This window comes from Equus caballus, chromosome 13, assembly GCF_041296265.1.
Source record: "Equus caballus isolate H_3958 breed thoroughbred chromosome 13, TB-T2T, whole genome shotgun sequence".
Classification (NCBI taxonomy): domain Eukaryota; kingdom Metazoa; phylum Chordata; class Mammalia; order Perissodactyla; family Equidae; genus Equus; species Equus caballus.
The window spans coordinates 37,944,101-37,963,399 of NC_091696.1; the positions used below are offsets into that span (position 1 = coordinate 37,944,101).

The 19,299-nt window shown below is 42.1% G+C and overlaps 1 protein-coding gene across 4 annotated transcripts in view; it reads left to right on the forward strand.

Moving 5' to 3' along the window:
* The first annotated feature begins 818 nt into the window (after nt 1-818).
* ACSM1 (acyl-CoA synthetase medium chain family member 1) overlaps nt 819-19,299 on the forward strand; it is a 44,105-nt gene continuing 25,624 nt past the window's right edge. For 2 of the 4 annotated variants that reach the window (XM_014730069.3, XM_070232223.1), the window contains exons 1-6: nt 1,038-1,219; nt 5,715-5,957; nt 10,780-10,990; nt 13,285-13,492; nt 14,543-14,683; nt 16,948-17,107. In XM_014730069.3, coding sequence (XP_014585555.2) covers nt 5,766-5,957; nt 10,780-10,990; nt 13,285-13,492; nt 14,543-14,683; nt 16,948-17,107 — 912 coding nt within the window. In that variant the 5' untranslated portion in view covers nt 1,038-1,219; nt 5,715-5,765. Of the gene's footprint in view, nt 1,220-5,714; nt 5,958-10,779; nt 10,991-13,284; nt 13,493-14,542; nt 14,684-16,947; nt 17,108-19,299 lie in introns of all 4 variants that reach the window. The other 2 variants (XM_001493842.5, XM_023616205.2) reach the window with 2 other exon arrangements.

Genomic DNA, 19,299 nt, shown 5'->3' on the forward strand with positions numbered 1-19,299 from the left:
GGCCAGGAAGAGCAAGACCCACTTCTCAGAAGCCAGGCATGCCCCTCAGTCCTGGCAGGGATGTTCTGGGTGTCTCCAGAAATCTCCGGTGGTGACTTGGAGCAAAGGCATTTTTCTCCCTGGTTCCGTGGAAGTTGGGAGGAAAAAGGTGCTGGGAAAGTTGGACCAGGATACTGGAGATTCCCCATCACCCAACAACACCCCCATAATGGCTCTAGTAGAAAACTATCAGTACAAGCCACCATCTATGAGAATCTGGGCTTTTCCAATGCAACATCATCAACCCAGCATACACATGCCTGGGCCAGGCACTTTATAGACTTTATATCATGCAATCCTTCCAAAGATTCCACAGGACAAATCTTATTAACAACTCCCCACTCCTCCATTTTTCATATGAGAAGACCAAGGTTAGAAGAGGTAAGTGACTTGCCCATGGGCCATCTTATAAGTGGCGGAGCCAGGATTTAAGCTCAAGACTTTAAGATTCAAAAAACTCTGCATTTTTCTAGTACACCAAACTGTTTTTCTTAGAATCCCAAATTAATAAAAACAGCCAACAATGATTATGCCAAGCACTGTGCTATATGCTTTCCATGAATTATTTCATCTAATCCTAACAACAATAACAACAAAATAACCAAGGAGATTGGTGTCACTATTATTGCCCCAATTTTGCAAATAAGGAAACTGAAGCATAGAGAAAGAAGGCCAACAAAGGTCAAAGAGATGGTAACTGGCAGACTTGAGGCTGAAACCCAAATCTTTCTCCCTCCAGAGCATAGGCTTTAACTACTAAGCCGCACTGCCACTTGGCTGTCATTTAAATGAAAACGGAGGTACAGGGCTAGGAAAGGGGAGCAAGTTAGCCACAGAGAACTAGTGAAAGTGCTCTATTTGATTTTATTTGTTCATTCACTCTGAAAGTCATCCCATAAGAATTGGTGGTGACTTCATATACGGTTTTTCTAACCGATTGTCTTTCCAGGGGGGCCAGTGATTGCTCTCTGCCCTGTCCTCCCGGAGCAACTCCTCCCCCTTCTCTGTCACCCAATTCCTGCCAAGTTCCCCAGCCCAGCTGGGGCCAGGAGGCAAGTTCTGTTGTGTTCCCATTCCTGGGAACTTCTGATCAGAGAGAACTGAATATTCAAAATCCCCTTTTCTATACGAATCCAAGACCTACCCCAACTGTTTCCTGGCATTATCACGTAAGCCTGAGGTGAGTGACAGCTTCTTTAACGTGTGTGTGTATGTGTGTATATCTGACACAGGGCAGTAAACTATATATGGAGCCCTGAACTTTTAAAATCTGCAAACGCTGTTTCAAGTTCTGGCAACGCTGCTTACAGGTTGGCTGACCTTGGGCAAATCTCTTAACTTCTCTGACACTTAATTTCCTTCACTGAAAAATGGGGGTCATGATAGTGAGTAAGAGGGACAAATGGGAATATACATGTGATATGCCCAGGACAGTGGCTGGCACATAGAAAGAGACTGAGTTCATGTTAGGCAACTCTGAATGTGGTGGGCTGTGGGAAGAGGGGAGCAAAAGAGACCCAGAAGGTGAACACTTGAAAGAAAACTCCATTATGCAGAAGTCGGTTCACATATATAGAGTGAATGCGTTTCATTAAAAAAAATTTTTTTGTATATATCTAACTGGGGAGTTTTGGCTTCAGAAGTTTCTGGGAGTTAGAGAGCGCCTCAACATTGATTAAGCCCTTATTGTGGATTAGACCCAGGGCTTGCAAAGTGATTTCTATAGATTCTTTCACTGATCCTTGTGGGAAGCGGGGTGGTAGGTGTTATTACTGTGCCCTCACGTTTACAGATATAAACAGGGGCCAAGATCACCTAGCTGGTAGGTGGTGGAGCCTAACCTGGCTCTGTAACTCTTGGATCCTCCGGAGTACACTAAATATGTTGCCTCATAAAACAGAGAGCTCTTTCAGTGCAAATGTTTGCGAAATCAAAGCTCTGTTGCAGGAGCTCTTCAAGGCACTGTCCACCTGGGCACATAGTGGCGAGCCTGGCCCCCCTCAAAGCCACATTGCCAAATTGACTACAAAATACACTTGAAGGCACATCAAAAGATCGTTCTTCAAAACTATTTCATAGGATGTGCTTAGACTACAAACTCCGAAAGGGTAGAAACTCTTGTAGTCTAATTAATCTCTGATTATCTAAAACCATACACGGCACACACTAGGTCCTCGATAAATAGCTGACGAATGAAAAATATATTTTTATATAATTTTCACTTTGTCTAGGGACACTGGCTTTTCTCTCTCCAACTTTTATCTTCTAGTTTTCTGAATTACAGCCGAAAGGGAAGAATATAACACTTGGTTGAGTACCTATCATGCATCAGGCATTGTGAAGAATAGGTAGAGATATAGATACAGATGTGGTTATGAATATCAATATAGTCAGATATAGTGATAGATATGTAGATATTAAAATAGTTATAAATATAGATATAAATACAGATATAGATGTATATGTAGTTATAGATATAGATAGTGACAGATATTGACATAGCTATAGATAATAGCATAGTTATAGATATAGATACAGAAATAGATATAGTTGTAAAGATAGATATACATAGGATAGACATACAGAGATCTCTGACTTTTAGCCCCATTAGCACACTGTGAGATTAGGTTCTGACCTATTAGTGCAGGAGCTGGACCCTGCAGAGTTCACGTTCAGGACTTTCTTTCTTTTTGTGAGGCCTAATTGTTCAATGAGAGTTTCCCCAGAGAAAGGGCTAACAAACAAGAGCTCCTATTTCTGGAGTTCTTGTTTGTGCTGTCTGTGCCAAATGCTTTATACAGAATCTCACTCATTCATTACCACAACTGTAGGAAATAGGTGCTGCCAATATTTTCATATTTAGGGAGAGGTTAAGAAAATTGCCTGAAGTTATGTAGGTGGTGAGTGAAGGGGCTGAAATTTGAACCCGTGCTGTGTGACTCCTATGCTCTCAGTTCTCAGCTGGGCGTTGTGTTTGGCCCTCTCATGTGGTGATGATTAAATCAGAATTGCAAACATGTTTATAAAATGATGCCAAAGTCGTTTCTTTTTTATTCAATTACACCAATGCGATCTCAACAAAATAAATTTTAAAAAAAGAAGGGTGTGTTAGTTTGCTAGATCTGCCGTGAGAAAATACCACAGACTTGGAGGCTTAACCAACAGAAATTTATTTTCTCGCAGATCTGTAGGTGAGATGTCAGAGTCAAGATGTTGGCGGGGCTGGTTTCTTCTGAGGCCCTGCTCCTTGGCTTAGTGGATAGTTGTCTTCATGTTCACGTGGCATTCTCCCTCTCCCTCTGTCCTGATCTTTTCTTATAAGGACCCCTGTTACAGTGGATTGGGATCCATCTAATGATCTTATTTTAACTTAATTACCTCTTTGAAGATCCTAGCTCCACATGCAGTCAGATTCTGAGGTACTGGGGGGTTACGACTTCAACATACAAATTTTGAGGGGACATAATTCAGCCCATAATAAAGGCTTAATTAATTTCCTCGCTATTTCTCTCCCTCTTGTTTTGGTCTTTAGCCACTTATTAAGGGGTTGTTTGCATTGTCTTTGGGGATTTTAAGGAAGACCCTGAGGTCATTTATACACCTATGTATAAAAATGGCAACTGAGTCTGGCATTCTTGCTCTAAATCAGTTCCCCTGTGAAGGGAGGTATGTATTGGAAAAAAATAGCAGAGAAGGTGGGCTTCTAGAAACCAGCTCTGCTACTAAACTTGCCTTGCAACCTTGGGGACGTCCCTGTCTCTCCTGGGATGTTGGCTTAGATCAGGAATTTTAAGCTCAAATGTCCATAGGAGCTAGACAGGAGCAGTAAATGGAGATGCAGATATATGTGACAAAATAAGGAGCATTGGAAAGAGTGTCACATTGGAAAATATCCCAGTTAAGTGAAGCAGAAAATTCTCAGCTCCAGCCAGTTGGTTATAGCTTGAAATACAGGCCCTGTGTTCTTCTAAGTTTTCAAGAAAAAACTTCATTCGAGACTTTTAAATGAAATCTCCCAAATTTTAAGTGTTGGCAATTCAAATTTTATTTCCAAGGACTGAGGGCCAAAAGGAATATCTCCAAGGGCCAGGTCTGGGCCAGCTGATATCTTAGAGTCTTCTTGCCCGAAAGTGCTCTGATGAAACCAAAGATGGTACTGTTGATTGATCGACGGGCACTAAAAGAGAAGAGAACATTCTTCAGTTCACGTGGCCCAAGGATCCGTGCTGACAAGCAAACTCGAAGGGATGAACTTTTCACATATCTATCCTCTTTTCTACAACAGTAACCCAATTGCATATTTAGCACTGCCGCCTCTACTAGAAATACTTAGTGGGGTTCTGGGGCAGCATCCAAATTAATTTGGGTTAGGTTATTATGGGTCTAAACTGCCTAAAAATAAATCAAGTCGAGTTTTATTGATCTATTCTATGGGTCTGTTGTCAAACAGGATTATTTTGCTGCTGAAACTGAGGAGGAGGGGCTTAATTGTTTGTGGTGATAAAGTGCTTGAATCTCAAAGCTGTGTGCAAAGTGGCTCCTTCAGGCAACATCCTCATGGATAGATAGTTACAGCTTAAGCCAATTTTCACAATCAAATTTCAAGAAGGACCCTAATAAATGAGGGTTCTGTTCCCATGTTAGTGGCATTTGTTGGGGTCTGGAGTGGTGCAGAGGTTCATTTCACGTGTCAACTCCAATGGATTGGTAACAGCTGCCCGGAAGCTGTCCTGGGGAAGACCCTGAAGCCAGACCCCAGTCCAGTAGAGACGGTGCTGTGATATTTACTTCGTCTGTCCTGAGTATGGTGGTGTATATTTGTCAATATCCTTATAGTTTCAAGTGACAGAAACCTAATCTCAGGCAAGAAAAATAGTTGGCTCATAAAAATCCAGGACTGGATATTAACAAGAGAGGGGATGGAGATGCAGATGGGCCTCATAAACAATATGAACCAGTGACTTGAACTCCTCTGAGATATTCTCTGCCCCTCATCTCCACATCTATGCATATCTGTTTTCTTCTCTCATGTGGAGCTGATACCTCCATATGATAGAAAGCATAACCACAGACAATTCCAAAAGTATACATTTTATGGTAGTCTCACCAGAGAGGGACTACCTTATATACTCTTTGGTAACAAGCAGACACACACAAATTTTGGACAAGTATTATGATTAGCCCAGTTTGGATTTAAAAATCATGGGGAATGACCGCTCAACCCTGGACCAATCAACTTTAGGCAGGAGGTGGAATCATCTAAAAATATGACAGCTTTCATGAGAACCACACATTTGGGCTCAGTGGGAAGACGGGTCTCAGGAGCAAGAATATCATAGGATATAGGACTTTCCAAATGGTGAGTTTCTACCACAAAAGGGATGTCCACATGGCTGCCATCCTGAATTTAAATCCCAGGAGGTGAAGGAGAAGGAGAAGACCCTCAGGAATGGGTCCCAACCGCATCTAATATCTACAGCTTCTTCCCATCATTTTCTGCCATGTGCTTTCTTAGCTGGGAAGAAACATCGCCACTTAAATCAATAAATCATGCCTTCTAAATTCCAGTGAGCTAAAACAAAGCCATAACTCCAACAATTTAACCAGGAACATGCCTCCATTTTGTGGAGGAAATTCCTACTCCCTGACCAATCTATTAGGCATCTCTTCCCAAGGCAGGTGGTGACCTGAGAATTCGGTGCCTGCTTCCTGAGGACTGTCCCACCATGCAGTGGCTGATGAGGTTCCGGGTCCTTTGGGGCATCCACAAATCCTGCCATGGCTTCTTCCCTGCCCCTCAGCACCTACACTGCCAGCCTTTATCAGGAGCTAAAACCTCAAGATGGAATGACTACGATACACCCAAGGAATTTAACTTTGCAAGTGATGTATTGGACTATTGGACCCAAATGGAGAAGGTGAGGAGGCCTCTGTGATGGGAGGGTGAGAACAGGAGTGTCCTTATCTTGTTCCTAGTAGGCTGAGGGGCACAGAACCAAGAACAGCTTCTGCCTCCGCTTACCAGTGTCATGGAAAAAACTTATGTTTTGGTGTTTAATTCTCAGCCTAGACACTTCCTCACTTCTCTGAACCTCAGTGATTTCATCTGCAAAATGGGGATAATCTCATTTAAGAAACAAGACAGCAGGTACACAGTCAGTTCTCCATAATTGTGAACAGATACAAAGTTCTGATCACAAGGTCAACAAATTGATGTTAGTCTGAGTCTGTTAGTCTTCAATGAATGGGATTGTGAGTCTAACTGGAATTCATCTCGTCAAACTTGGGCTTGACTTCAGGCTACACTCAAAGGGAGGGGACAGACCACCTCATTGTGCACATGAGCATCCGACACATATAAGTAAGTCATGTCATCCACCGTCCTGTGAGGGTGGCAAGTCCAAATGGCATCTTCCCTATCAACTACCTGTGTGGACATGACTTTAGGGTATGTCCGGAGAAACCAGTCCCTGTTGCCTCTAGAGGTCACGTACCTCTGCAGAAAAACCCAAGTTCTTGGCTTGTCTTTTCCCCAGAGACAGACCAAGAGAGCACCAGTGACGACACTAGGACTTGGGGTAGACAATGGGTGGTGTTCCAGCTACTAAGTTCCAGCTGGTGATGTGCACAGTATGAAAACTCACCCAACATTGTCTTAGTATAGATGAGAGAATTTACCTGAGATGGAGTTGGAGAGTTGATACAATTTTTAAGTTTCCTATGAACATGTATTCATATGTTAGTATTCAAAGCTTATATGCCTTTCATGGGGGCTTCCTCCCCACCTCCTTCTTTTTCCTTCCTGCGAATTTCCCTAACAACCCCAAGGAAAATAGAGCCCTCAGTTATGGAGAACATTTTTTATGTGCCATGTCAACACTTTACATTTAATACTCTGATTAGATGAGCACTTTTATTATCCCCAGTTTCCAGATGAGGAAACTGAGGTTCCAAGGGTTTAAATAACCTATGGAAATCACATACCTTGTAGGTGATGGAGCAGGATTTGGATCCGGACTGTCTGATTCTATAATTGATTACAATTATGCACCACATAAGGATGTTTTGGTCAATGACAGACTGCATATACAGCAGTGGCCCCGTAAGGTTAGTACCATATAGCCAAGGGTATAGTAGGCTATACCATCTAGGTTTGTTTAAGTACACTCTGTGATGTTTGCACAACGATGAAATTGCCTAACAATGTGTTTCTCAGAACTCAGAATGGTATTCTCATCGTTAAGCAATACGTCACTGTATCTAACCTCATCTCACAATCTGATGATGCCAAAACATCTCTGCCTTTAGGCTATAAACTGACTTTCATCACTGCCCAGACCAGAAATCTGGTTAAGACCTTTTGAATCATGAGATGGGATGGAGAGGGAGGAGGTAGAGAGGAGGAAGTGATGCCATCACTTTTCCCTTGTTTGTCTTCATAAAGTCCTTATCAGTTAGTTCACGCATAAACCCATGGAGATAACCACCAAGTAAATTCCCCCAGAGAGTGCCAGTCTTTGTTGGGTCTTATATCATCATTATCAGTCATGGTCAATTCCTCCATATATCCAAATTTCTCCCACCCATAGGACCCTCATCTCATTAATTTTCAGTCTCACAACACTTCTGATCTGTCTGTTTCCACTTTTCTAGTTGCCTTGGTCAGTGTCTTCCTAGTGATGCATGGTGCCTGACACCTAGCAGTCCCTTGATAAACATTTGTGGAATCAATTAATCTTGAAATTTGTATTACAAGCTCCATAGGTCTTAATGCTGCTCTCATGAAAGACCCTCCAGAAGGTATGCCACCATAGTCCACTCTGGCTTCCTGGATCTGCCCTTACAACTTAACAAGCATCACCAAGAAGCTGATCCATGAACACGTTTTGTTTTGAGGATTTAAAAAAAAATGAAATCTTTTTAAAAAAAGCATGCTCATTACAGAAAACAAGGGGAAAATAAGAAAGTTAATTTAAACAAGAAAACAAAAATTGGCCATAAATATTTAAAATAATTTACATATATATGTGTATGTGTGTCTTGTTTACCATTGTATCTTTTTGGTGTAAGAACATAATGGCATCTAAAAACATTTAGCCTTAGAAATAATTAGAAGTAGGTAATATTGAATGAATTAATTAATATTACTGATATTAATTTGGATTATAATGTAAATATGGTTTTGCTTTTTAAAATTGATATTATATTGTGAGCATTTTTATTGCAAGAAACTTCTGAGAGTTTTTAAATTGGTTTTATCATATTCTATCATTTTGTAGACAGCATTCAGTTTGATCCTGTTTTTTTTATCCATTCTGCCAATGTTTGTCTTCTGATTGGGAAATTTAGTCCACTTACATTTAAAGTAGTTACTGATAGGGAAGGACTTACTATTGCCACGATATTTTTTTGATGTCATAGCTTTTTTTTCCCCTTATTCCCTCTTTTACAGGCTTCCTTTACGCTTGGTTGATTTTTTGTAGTGATATGTTTTGATGTTCTTCTCATTTCCTTTTATCATATTCTCATATTTGAGTTGCTCTGTACTGTCCTTTCATTTCAACTTGAAGACTCCTTTTAGTGTTTCTCATAGGGAAAGTCTAGTGTAAATGAACTCCCTCAACTTGTTTATCTGAGAATGTCCTAATTTCTGCCTCACTTTTGAAGGATAATTTTGCTGGATATAGAATTCTTGGTTAACAGTTTTTTCCCTCTCACAGTTTAAATGTACCATCCCACTGCCTTCTGGCCTGCATTCCACTGAAAATCTTATTAAGTAATTCTTATAGATGAATAATTGCTTTCCTATTGCTGCTTTCAAGAGTCTCTCTTTGGCTTTGGCTTCTGTCGTTTGATTATAAGGTGTGACTGTGTGGATCTCTTTGGGTTTTCTTACTTAGAGTTCATTGAGCCTCTTGTGTGTGTATATCCGTGTCTCTACTGAAATTTGAGAAGTTTTCAGACATTATTCCTTCAAATAAACTCTATGTCTCCTTTTTCTCTCTCTCTTCTTCTAGGACTCTCATAATGTGTATATTTGTCTACTTGGTATTATTCCATAAGTCCCTCAGTCTCCATTCACTGTTATTCATTTTTTTTCTTTTTGCTCCTCAGACTCAATAATTTAAAATCACTTGTCTTCAAGATTACTGATTCTTTCTTCTGCCTATTTGAGTCTGCTGTGGAACCCCTCTAGTAAGGTTTTCGATTCAGTTATTGTATTTTTCAGCTCCAGAATTTCTGTTTGGTCCTTTATTGTAATTTCCGTCTCTTTGTTCATCATCTCACTTTGTTCATCTATCATTTTCCTGATTTGTTTAGTTCTTTGTTCATGTTTTCCTTTAGGTCTTTCAGCATATTTAAGAGAGTCCTTTAAAAGTCTTCGTCTAGTAGCTCAAGCCTGGGTTTCTCTAGGGTCAGTTTCTAGAGATTTATTCTGTTCCTTTGAGTGGGCCATATTTTCTTGTTTCTTTGTAGGCCTTGTGATCTTTTGTTGAAAACTGGACATTTGAAAAAAGCAGCCGCCTTTCTCAGTCTTTGCAGATTGGCTCCATGCAGAAGAAGACCATTAATAATTTACTCAGTGTGAAAACTTAAGGCTATCTCAGGTCTTTCCTGGCATGTTTCTTTTCTGGGCCTGTGCATGTTCTTTTTTCCAGTTTTCCCATGCACATGGCTGATCTTATAAACTGTAATTTCCATAAAAGTCTCATCCTTGCTTCTTCTTGGGGCCTTAGATATTCTGTTGTATTCCTCTGTCTGTAGTTTCTTGTCCCTAAGAGGCTACAGGTCTACAGTCTTCACACACCATGGCAACTACCACTGCTTTCAGAGACTTTCAACCTGATGCTCAAACTATGCCACCCCTCCTGTTTAAGCACTGAATCAGAAACCAGTCCCTCAGGTGGCCTCTAGACAAGCCAGAATATCACAAACAAGTTCCACTCTTTTCTTTCTGTCCCAAGGAGGGGCTGGGAATTTTGTGGCTTCTTCCTGACCATGCTGTTCCACATCAGAGAAGGGGTAGTGCAAGAGTAAGCAAAAACATCATGAAATTTCCTATCATTTTGAGCATGGCTTTTATTGTTTGGGCACTTGTGGGTTGCTGCAGATCCTTAACTATTTCAAGAGCTCCCACAAAACCATTTTGGTCTGTTGTTTACTTACTTGATGTTTCCTTGAAGGAATGAGGGCCTGGCGCTTCCTAGTCTGTCTTCTTGCTGATTTCACCCCAGAAGTAGTTTATTAAAAATAAATTCCCCCAAGTATTCAGGAACTAAATTAGCTTCTTTTATTTTATTGTGTATCAATAATAACAATAGTAATATTTATTGAGCACCTACTTGGGCCAGGCACTAGTATATACACTTTACTCATTTAAATAACTCATTTAAACTTCACTACCTTCCAGGTAGTATTATTGTTGCCACTTCATAGATGAGAAAACTGAGGCAAAGAGGGGAACTCAGACAGACATCTGGGAGAAGGGAGCTTTAAGTCTTCAATAGGAGACACGAAGGCTGTTCATGGTTTTATGTGACTTGAGAGGAGGTGGCTACACTAGGTCAGAAGAAGTTGGCTGCATCACACCCACTCCTAACTTCTCTTGGCTCTTGAAATGCTTTAAAATGGGGTCTTAGTCCTTGACTCCAGTCCTCACCCTGGAATATGAGTAGATTGGCCAAATAAGTGCCCTTTTCCTTCAAAGCAGGAAGTAACATGGTGTATGATCTTGACCAGGAGGGCAAGAGAGGTCCAAACCCAGCCCTGTGGTGGGTGAATGACCAAGGGGATGAAGTGAAGTGGAGTTTCAGAGAGATGACAGACTTAACCCGACGTGCAGCCAACGTCTTCACGCAAACCGGTGGCCTGCGACAGGGAGACCATCTGGCCTTGATTCTGCCTCGAGTGCCTGAGTGGTGGCTGGTGACTGTGGGCTGCATCCGAACAGGTCAGTGACTCAGAAAGACCACAATAGACCTTAGGGCTGACCTAGAGTCAATTGGTCCTGCAATATTAGGTTCTTTCTCTTACCCTGCCTTCTTTCTTTTTCACAGTCTTTCTCTTTCTCAGATTCCCTCATATATTCTTTTATTCTTTGTCACTCACTCTCTCCCTCATGCTCACTCACTCTCAAACACAATGTCGTAATTCTCTCCCATTCTCGCTCTCTCTCTCACACACACACACACGTGCACACTTTGTCTTGCACAGTCTCAGGAACTATTACCTTTTTTAAAGATTCATCAATTGCTAAAATTTTGCCATATTTAAGGGCCTCTTCCCCAATGAGTCATTTAAGAATCGGTTGCAGACATTGTGACATCCATAAATATCAGATAAATACCCATAAACACTGGATATGCATCTGCTAAGATCCAAGACATTCCCCTCACAGAACTACAATAGCTATCATACAAGAAGTCTAATGTTGATACAATATAGTTACCCGATATATATCCATAGTCAAAATTCCTCAATTGTCCCAATAATGTCCTTTATAGCATTTTTTTCTTTAAATCCAAAAATCTAATCAAGGATCATGCATTGCATTTAGTTGTCATGTTTCCTCAGTCTATAATCTAGAATGGTTTCCTAGCCTTTTCTGCATAACAATGACATTTTTGAAGTATCTAAGCCAGTTGTTTTGCAGAATTTCCCTCAGAATTTATATTTTTGATTCTTGCTTTGTGATTACATTCAGGTTAAACATTTTTAGTAGTAGTAGACGGGTGATGTTGTGTCTTTCTCAGTGCATCACATTAAGGGGTATATGAGTTGGTTTGTCCCATCACAGTGATATTATTTTATCACTCTAGTGAGCTGATATCCACCTTTGTAAAGGCACCTTTTCCCCTTGTAATTAACAAGTGATCTGTGGTGTAATTTTTATGAGACTGTGTGAATATCCTTTTCCTCAACAGTCTTTCACCCCATGATTTGTGTATCCAGTGAAGATTCTTGACTGAATTGACTATTTTTATGGTGGTTTTAGATGAGGATTTTGTATTTATAGCATTCCATCTACATTTATTAGTTAACGTTTTTCTGCAGAGATTTCCCTTCCTCTTTTAAATGCCTATCTATCTATTTAGCTGTATAATTTAGAATCAATCTGGGAGTCAAGGATTTTTTAAATTACTTCAGTTCTTCTATGCATGTTCATACAACAAGCTGTCATGCTCCTGCTCATATTTCTCTTTCTCTCTCTCTCTTGCTAATATTCTCTGACAAATAAAATAGTTGGTTCATCCATCAAAGTCATGTGGAATCAAGACCTAACAGCAATGACAGAGGGAGCATAGAGAAACCGTGTCATCTGTAGATCTAAGATGGCCCATGGGAAATCCAAGACATGAGCAGAGGCCCTTGGAATGAGCAGAATTAAGGAGGAATAGAAGCAAAGGATGAAAATTCCATGAATGGGCATCACACATGCAAAGGCTTAGAGTCAGAAGCAGCCTAGATGAAGAATGGCTATTTTGAAATAGAGGATAGAGTTGTAGGAGAGAAAGTTAGAGAGTGGGCAGCACCTTCAATGTCAGGATGGGGAATGTGGGGTTTTCCTGAGAGAGGGCACAGGTGTTAGTGCAGAGAAGAAATGTGGAGGGGAAAAGTCAGTGCTCTATGGAACTTACGCAGGTGATAATATGAAATACGGGTCATAGGAAGATTCAGGGCAGGGCATCTGGTGGAGAGATTAGGATCCGATATGAGCACACAAAGTGGTGATGGAAGATGGAAAGGAAGGGAGGAAAGTTCAAAGGACAATGAGGTTACATTTGGATATAAGGAATGAAGGAAAGAGAAGAGATTCAAGATGACAACAAGGAACTGACAGAGAAGGAAATGAGAGGAGAAAGATGGGGGCAGGGATGCAGCTAGTGCTGATGCAGGGACAGCGTCCTACTTGCATCTACATTCCCAGATCCCATGTAAAGTTGTGTAAAGCAGGATCCACTTGTCTACTGGCTGGATCCATCTAGTGTAGAAAAGGTCACAGTAGCGTTTTCCCATTTTAATGTGCATGAGGATCACTTGGGCATCTTGTTAAAATGCAGATTCTGATTCAGTATGTTTAAGGTGGGGCATGATGTTCTGTGTATCAGGCGGTGCTGATGCTGCTGGTCTGCAGACTGTACTTTGTTAGCAAGAGGTTAGGGGATTTCTATGCAGAGAAGCCATGCCTGAAGCCCATGGTTATGAAAGAAAAACTGAAACAAACTGTTCCTTTCTCATCCCCAGGGATTGTCTTCATGCCAGGAACCACCCTAATGAAGGCCAGGGACATTCTCTACCGACTGCAAGTGTCTAAAGCCAAGGGCATAATAACCACAGATACACTTGCTCCAGAGGTGGACTCTGTGGCTTCTGAGTGTCCTGCTCTGAAAATCAAGTTCCTGGTGTCTGACCACAGCCGTAAAGGGTGGCTGGACTTCCGATCACTGATTAAGTGAGTTTCTGGTCTGATGAATGTGCTTTATGAGGAATGGTGGGAGAAGACCCTCCACTCCCAAGTGCTGGTAGACAGACAGCCAGTGGTGGGAAGCTCACCAGGTCTGAGACCAGAAAACTTCTCTTCTTGGCTATTCCACTGCCTTGCTGTGTGACCCTGGGCTGGTTCCTTCCCCTCTCTTGGCTGTGGTTGCTTTCTCTGTAATATAAGGAAATTGAATTCCTGTGCTTCTCTCACTAAAGCATAACCATCCTGGGACTGTACAAAGGAGATGTTTAAAGTCAGAGGGTTATTGTGTTGTCTTCCTTGTAGAAAATCTAAAATATTATTTGTGTATAATAAGTAAAATGATGAGATAAATAAATAAATGATGAGAAGCTCCCAGGAATCCAGGCCGACTGAGGGAACTGCAGGTTCTATCTGTCATCTCAGGCTCACACCAGGGCAGGTGCTGGATATGTTTCTTTCACTCTCACTCTCCCTCACTTTCTCTACCCCACCCCTCATCACCACTGTCATGGAGTTAAATTCATGTAAAGCTGGTTTGTGTAAAAAACAAGCTTAGTAGTGTGATAAAGAGCACAGTCCATGGATCAGACTGTCTGGGTTTGAACTCTGGCTCTGCCACTTGCTGGCTATATGTCTTCAGGCAAGTTACCTACCCTCTCTGAGCCTCCATTTCCTCATCCACAAAATGGGCATATAAGAGCAGTACTCACCTCTCAGAGTTGCTCTGAAGGTTGAATGGGTTCTTAATTGTAAATCATTTAGAACAGTGCCTGTAACATTTCAGTGGTATTTCAATGTTTGCTCAATTAAAAAATAATCCACTGTATTGTCCCCATTTTTTAAATGAAGAAATGTCAGTCCTCTTTTGCAAGTCACTCATAAACTCGACTTGATGCCAAACACTGGGAGAACCAGTCTTTCCTCCAGTGTTGCAAACCCCCAGTTTTCAACCCCAAGCCTCGTATTGTTTCTTTTTATTCCCTAGAGGATGGAAAAACAGGAAACATGACTTCTCTCCTTTTTTGAATCCCTTTGCAGATCAGCATCCTCAGATCACACCTGTGTTAAGTCAAAGACCCTGGACCCAATGGCCATCTTCTTCACTAGTGGGACCACGGGCTTGCCCAAGATGGCAAAACACAACCAGGGACTTGCCTTACGATCCTCCTTCCCTTCATGGTAGGAAAGAGGGCACCGACTTAGAGGCTGGGCCACAGACCTGGGGTGGTGTGGGTGTCTGTGTGTGTGTGCTGGGAAAGGGGTTCTAAGTAGAATGGACTCCATCCTGTTTCTCCCTTCTGCTCTCGTTCAGACCACCAAGGGCCTAAGAGGTGAAGGCTGGGAATCCTAAGTGTTTGCTGACAGAGGCCTCCGAATGAAAGGAGGCACATTTGGGTCCTGCCTGAGTATGTTCGCAGGAGGTGTGGAGGAAATGAGGGTGGAGGCAGTAGGAATTCTGCAAACCACACAAATGCCAAGACATTGTGTCCCTGTCAGTGGTTGCAGGGTTTGGTGGGGAAAGACAGAATGTTCTAGCACTGTGACCTGAGGTGACAGGTCCTCTCTTTTCTTCCATTATGGACAAATCAGACTTGGAGTTTCCCAATCGTGAGCTCTTAGGGAAAATTACACCTGGAACCAAGCCACACCAAGCCCCTGCCCCTAACCTAGAGCAAGGAATCATACAGGCTGAAGCTGTAGCCCTGGGTTAATCATTTCATCAACTTTAAACCAAACATCTTCTCTGCTCTGCCCCTTCCTAAAATAGTAATAATTAGACTAGACCAAGTTCTATATATTTTCTAACTTATTAACCAGACCAGGGGCAGAGAAGGCTTCTTGTGGGCAGTGGGTATCTGCACTAATGGTAACAATTGAGTAGAAAAACCCTGGAGGAATAGGGGTGGAAAGAAGGGGAGGGCTTTCTGTGCAGTCTGAAAAGTAAGGGCAAAGGCACAAAGATACCAAAAGTAGCATTCGTAGAACTGCAGAGACTTGGGAATAGCTGGTGCTCAGGGTGGCGGGTGAGGGACAGGAGGAAGGATTTGGGAAAGTGAGCAGGCCCCAGATCATGCAGGGGCTTTTGGCCCTTGGTGTAGAGTTTGGAATTTCTTAGGAAAACAATGGGGAGGTATTGAAAGATTTTTAGCAAGTGAGAGACCTGATCAGATTTGTATTTTGAGAAGATCACTGTGCCTGCAAGATGGAGAATGGAATGAAAAAAGTTAAAATGGAGTTATAAAGACTAGTAAGAGGGCCTTAGAATAATCCAAAATGGTAGTGGCTTGGACAAGGTGCCAGAGACAGGAAAGGAGTTAATACATTTGAAATTTTAGGAGACAGAATAGACAGGATCTTCTCGCTAGATGTGGGAGATAAGAGGTAAGAAGTCAAGGTTGACTCCCAGATTTCGAGCTTGGACAGTTTCAAGGACAGTAATGACGTTCACTGAAATACAGAAAATACTGGAGGAGAAAGAATTGGCCCAAGGTAGGCAGGAGAGATTAGGATCAGCTGTGGGTGTGCCTCAGCGACACCACAGAAGAGACGGTCAGTGGATAGTTTGGCCTGAAGCTCAGAAGAGAGGTCCTCCTAGCTAGTAATTTCCTGTGGGTGAGCCGCAATCATAAGAGAGATGAGAAGAGGGAGTGTGGATGGCTTATCAAAGTCACTTCCTACTAGTAGAAAAGCTTGTCAAAGAAGTAATCTTTGTTGTGTTTCTGAGTTGTGTGTGCTAAGTGGTGTTTCCTCAAGGAGTTTTGCACACAGAGTTCCCTCAGAAACAGTAAGAGTATAGTAGAGAAATGAGAAACCTTCTCCACTCCACCTTCCAATTATTGCCTTTTGGCAATTCGTTTCCAGTCCTTTGCCAAGATGGAATATTAATTAAGTCTCTGTCTATGTCTCTGTCTCCCACTCTCTCCATTGCAAATGACAGAAAGCCCAATCTACATCACTAATCCAAAGAGTGAATAAGGGAGTTTATTGGATCATGAAGCAGGGCCCTCCAGAGTTCGGCTTCAGACATAGCAAGATAGCCTCTGGATTAGATTTTTGTCTCTCCATCTATCAGCTCTGTTTCTGCTATGTTTTGGTATTGTTCTCAGAAAGGCTCATCCATTATTTTCCCATACTGGCTGCCAGCATCACCCAAGACCATGTCAATAACAGATTTGAATCTGAAAAGAGCAAAAGACTTTGTCCCAGCATTCCCAGCGGAAGCCTTAGGAATCATTCTGATGGAACCAGTTGAAGTCACATGTGACCAGGAAATATGATTTGGCATACTTTGGGGAGCTGGGGTGGGAGTGGGTCTGGAGCCCCACAGAAACTACATGAACTGATGGTGAGACAGGTGTGTTGTCCCTGAAATCCAGAGTCCCCATCCCTTGATCACACCCTCCCATGATCACATAGCTGAGGCCACTGTATTTTGGAGTTAGCAGGAAATTGCTGCAGCTGAAGACGTCTGATGTCTTCTGGTGCCTGTCAGACCCAGGCTGGATTACGGCTACCTTGGCATCCATGCTTGAACCATGGACAGCAGGGTCTACAGTCTTTGTCCATCATCTGCCCCAGTTTGACCACAATGTAATTGTCCAGGTAAGAACACTAACCTTCCAGAGTCAACATACTCCCAGAGGAAACTAATGTTTCAAGCTCAAGGTCTCAAGCTGGACCTTGTCGAGAAATATTTTATTTGGCAAAGAAGGCAATGAGCTAATATAACCCTCATTCTGGGTTTCTCAGAGTATGAAGCACTGAATCAATCATTGTATCAGAATCACATCAAGACGTAACCTTGAAGAAAATACACATTTCCAAGCCCTTCCCCAGACATGTAGATCAAATTTTGTGACCTTGGGACCCAGAATATACATTTTGGGAAATTAAAGCAACCAGAACAAGCTCAGGTCTCCTGGATCCTGGATCCTGGCTCCACCAGGGCCAGGTAGCTGGTGTGTGTGTGTGTGTGTGTGTGTGGTTACTCAATTTAATGAAGTTTTGAAAAACAGAGTCCTTGGAATATGACAGATCCAGTTTCTTATCCCACGTTTGACACTGACAAGTGGTTTACTTGCCACTCTGAGCCTCAGTTTCCTTATCTGTAAAATGGGAGTTTTGGTTAATAGTTACTACCTCATAAAATTGTTGGGAATATTAATGAGATGACATAGGCAAAGTGTATAAAGTGCTTAGCCCTGAGGCTGGAACAGAGAAAACACTCAATAAGTGGTAGCAGTTGCTGTTATTGCTATGCAAACATCACGATGATAATTGAGGTTACCTGCATGAACTCCTTCAATGCGCTTCCCTTCACCTGAAACTTCTCTTTGCCTCTCCACTCGCACCCTTGCTCAGAGGCAGACTTGCCTCTCCAACTCTCAAAGTCCACCTCTCCCCACAACCACTGGGGATTCTGCTCTTTTCCCTGCCCTTCTGTTAGGGGACCCTCCCTATTAATCTTTAATCTATTAAATCTTTTCTCCTGTATTTTTAATCTCTCACTTTGCATTAACTCTACTCCTTCAGTCCATCAACATTTTCAAGTTTTCCCATCCTAAAAATACTTTCCCTTCACCCTGGTACACATTAGACTAACTCGTCTTTCCTCCTTAATATCAAACTTCTCCCTAGAACATTCTCCACTTGCTGCAGCCGCTTGCTCTTCACCCAGCTTGCTCCAGAACATTGCAGTCCTCCAAGGGTCTGCCCTCACCATTCCTCTCCCTTCTCTTCTTCCTTCACGTCCATTTCTCCAGCAAGCACATCAGTTCAGGTAGCTCTCGAAATGACACCTTGGGTCTGGTCTTCTCTCTCCATGCGAATTCTCCCATGTTTATCTGCTGGTTGATCAAGTCCATCTGATCATTCCTGCAGCACCTTGAACTGCACTTCCCACTTCTCATTCCCTGCCCCCATATCAGTATCCGCCTCTCCATCATCATTACTTCCCACATTCTGCCAGTCCCTGAGGCTTAAAGCTGCACAGAAAACACTGAGTCCACCTCCCTGCACCCCACCCTACCAGGTCTAATCCTCCCTCCACTACACAGAGTGCCCCCACAGTGCTAGCATGTTTTAAGCTTGAATTATTGCAAAGTGTTAATTCTACAAACTGATCAAAAACCACCCCCTCCCAGTATTTGAAAGTTCAGTTATTTTGATTTATCTCCAATTACTACTTTTGTGAATTTTTAATAAAATTTTAATTTAGTTTAAATTAATTTTAATTTATTCAGTCCCTCTTATGAAAGTTGTGAGATATTGACTAAAACAAAAAATGTTAAATTAAAAATTTACTATTTAAATTCACAAAACAAAACTTCCCCTCCATTTCCTCTCTGCCCACCGCCTCAACTTGGATTTTCTTCCAGATCTGTTGCAAGAGCCCCTGTTGCCTGCTGCACAATCCTACCAAAAGCTGCAAAGCACCAAGATGAGTCATAAATTACAACTTAGACAATAACGACCAGAGCCAATGTTTGGTGAGGACTTAGTAAGCACCAGGCTCTGGGCAAGACCCATGACACCTACTCTCTCTAATTCTTATGTACTAAACAACACTCCCTTGGGTGCAAGTACCAGAAACTCACTTCAAAGTAGCTTAATGGAAAAAGGGATATATGGGGGGAGGACAATGAGACATGCCAGGATGCTAGAGGAGAAGAAGAGAGGCTGAGCCTGAAGGGTCTGGAACAGGAACCAGAAAGACACCAGGAATGGAGGCAGCCTCTGCATCTCCTCTGCTTTTCTCTGTATGTCTGCTCCCTTCTTTCCCTCTGCAGACCTAC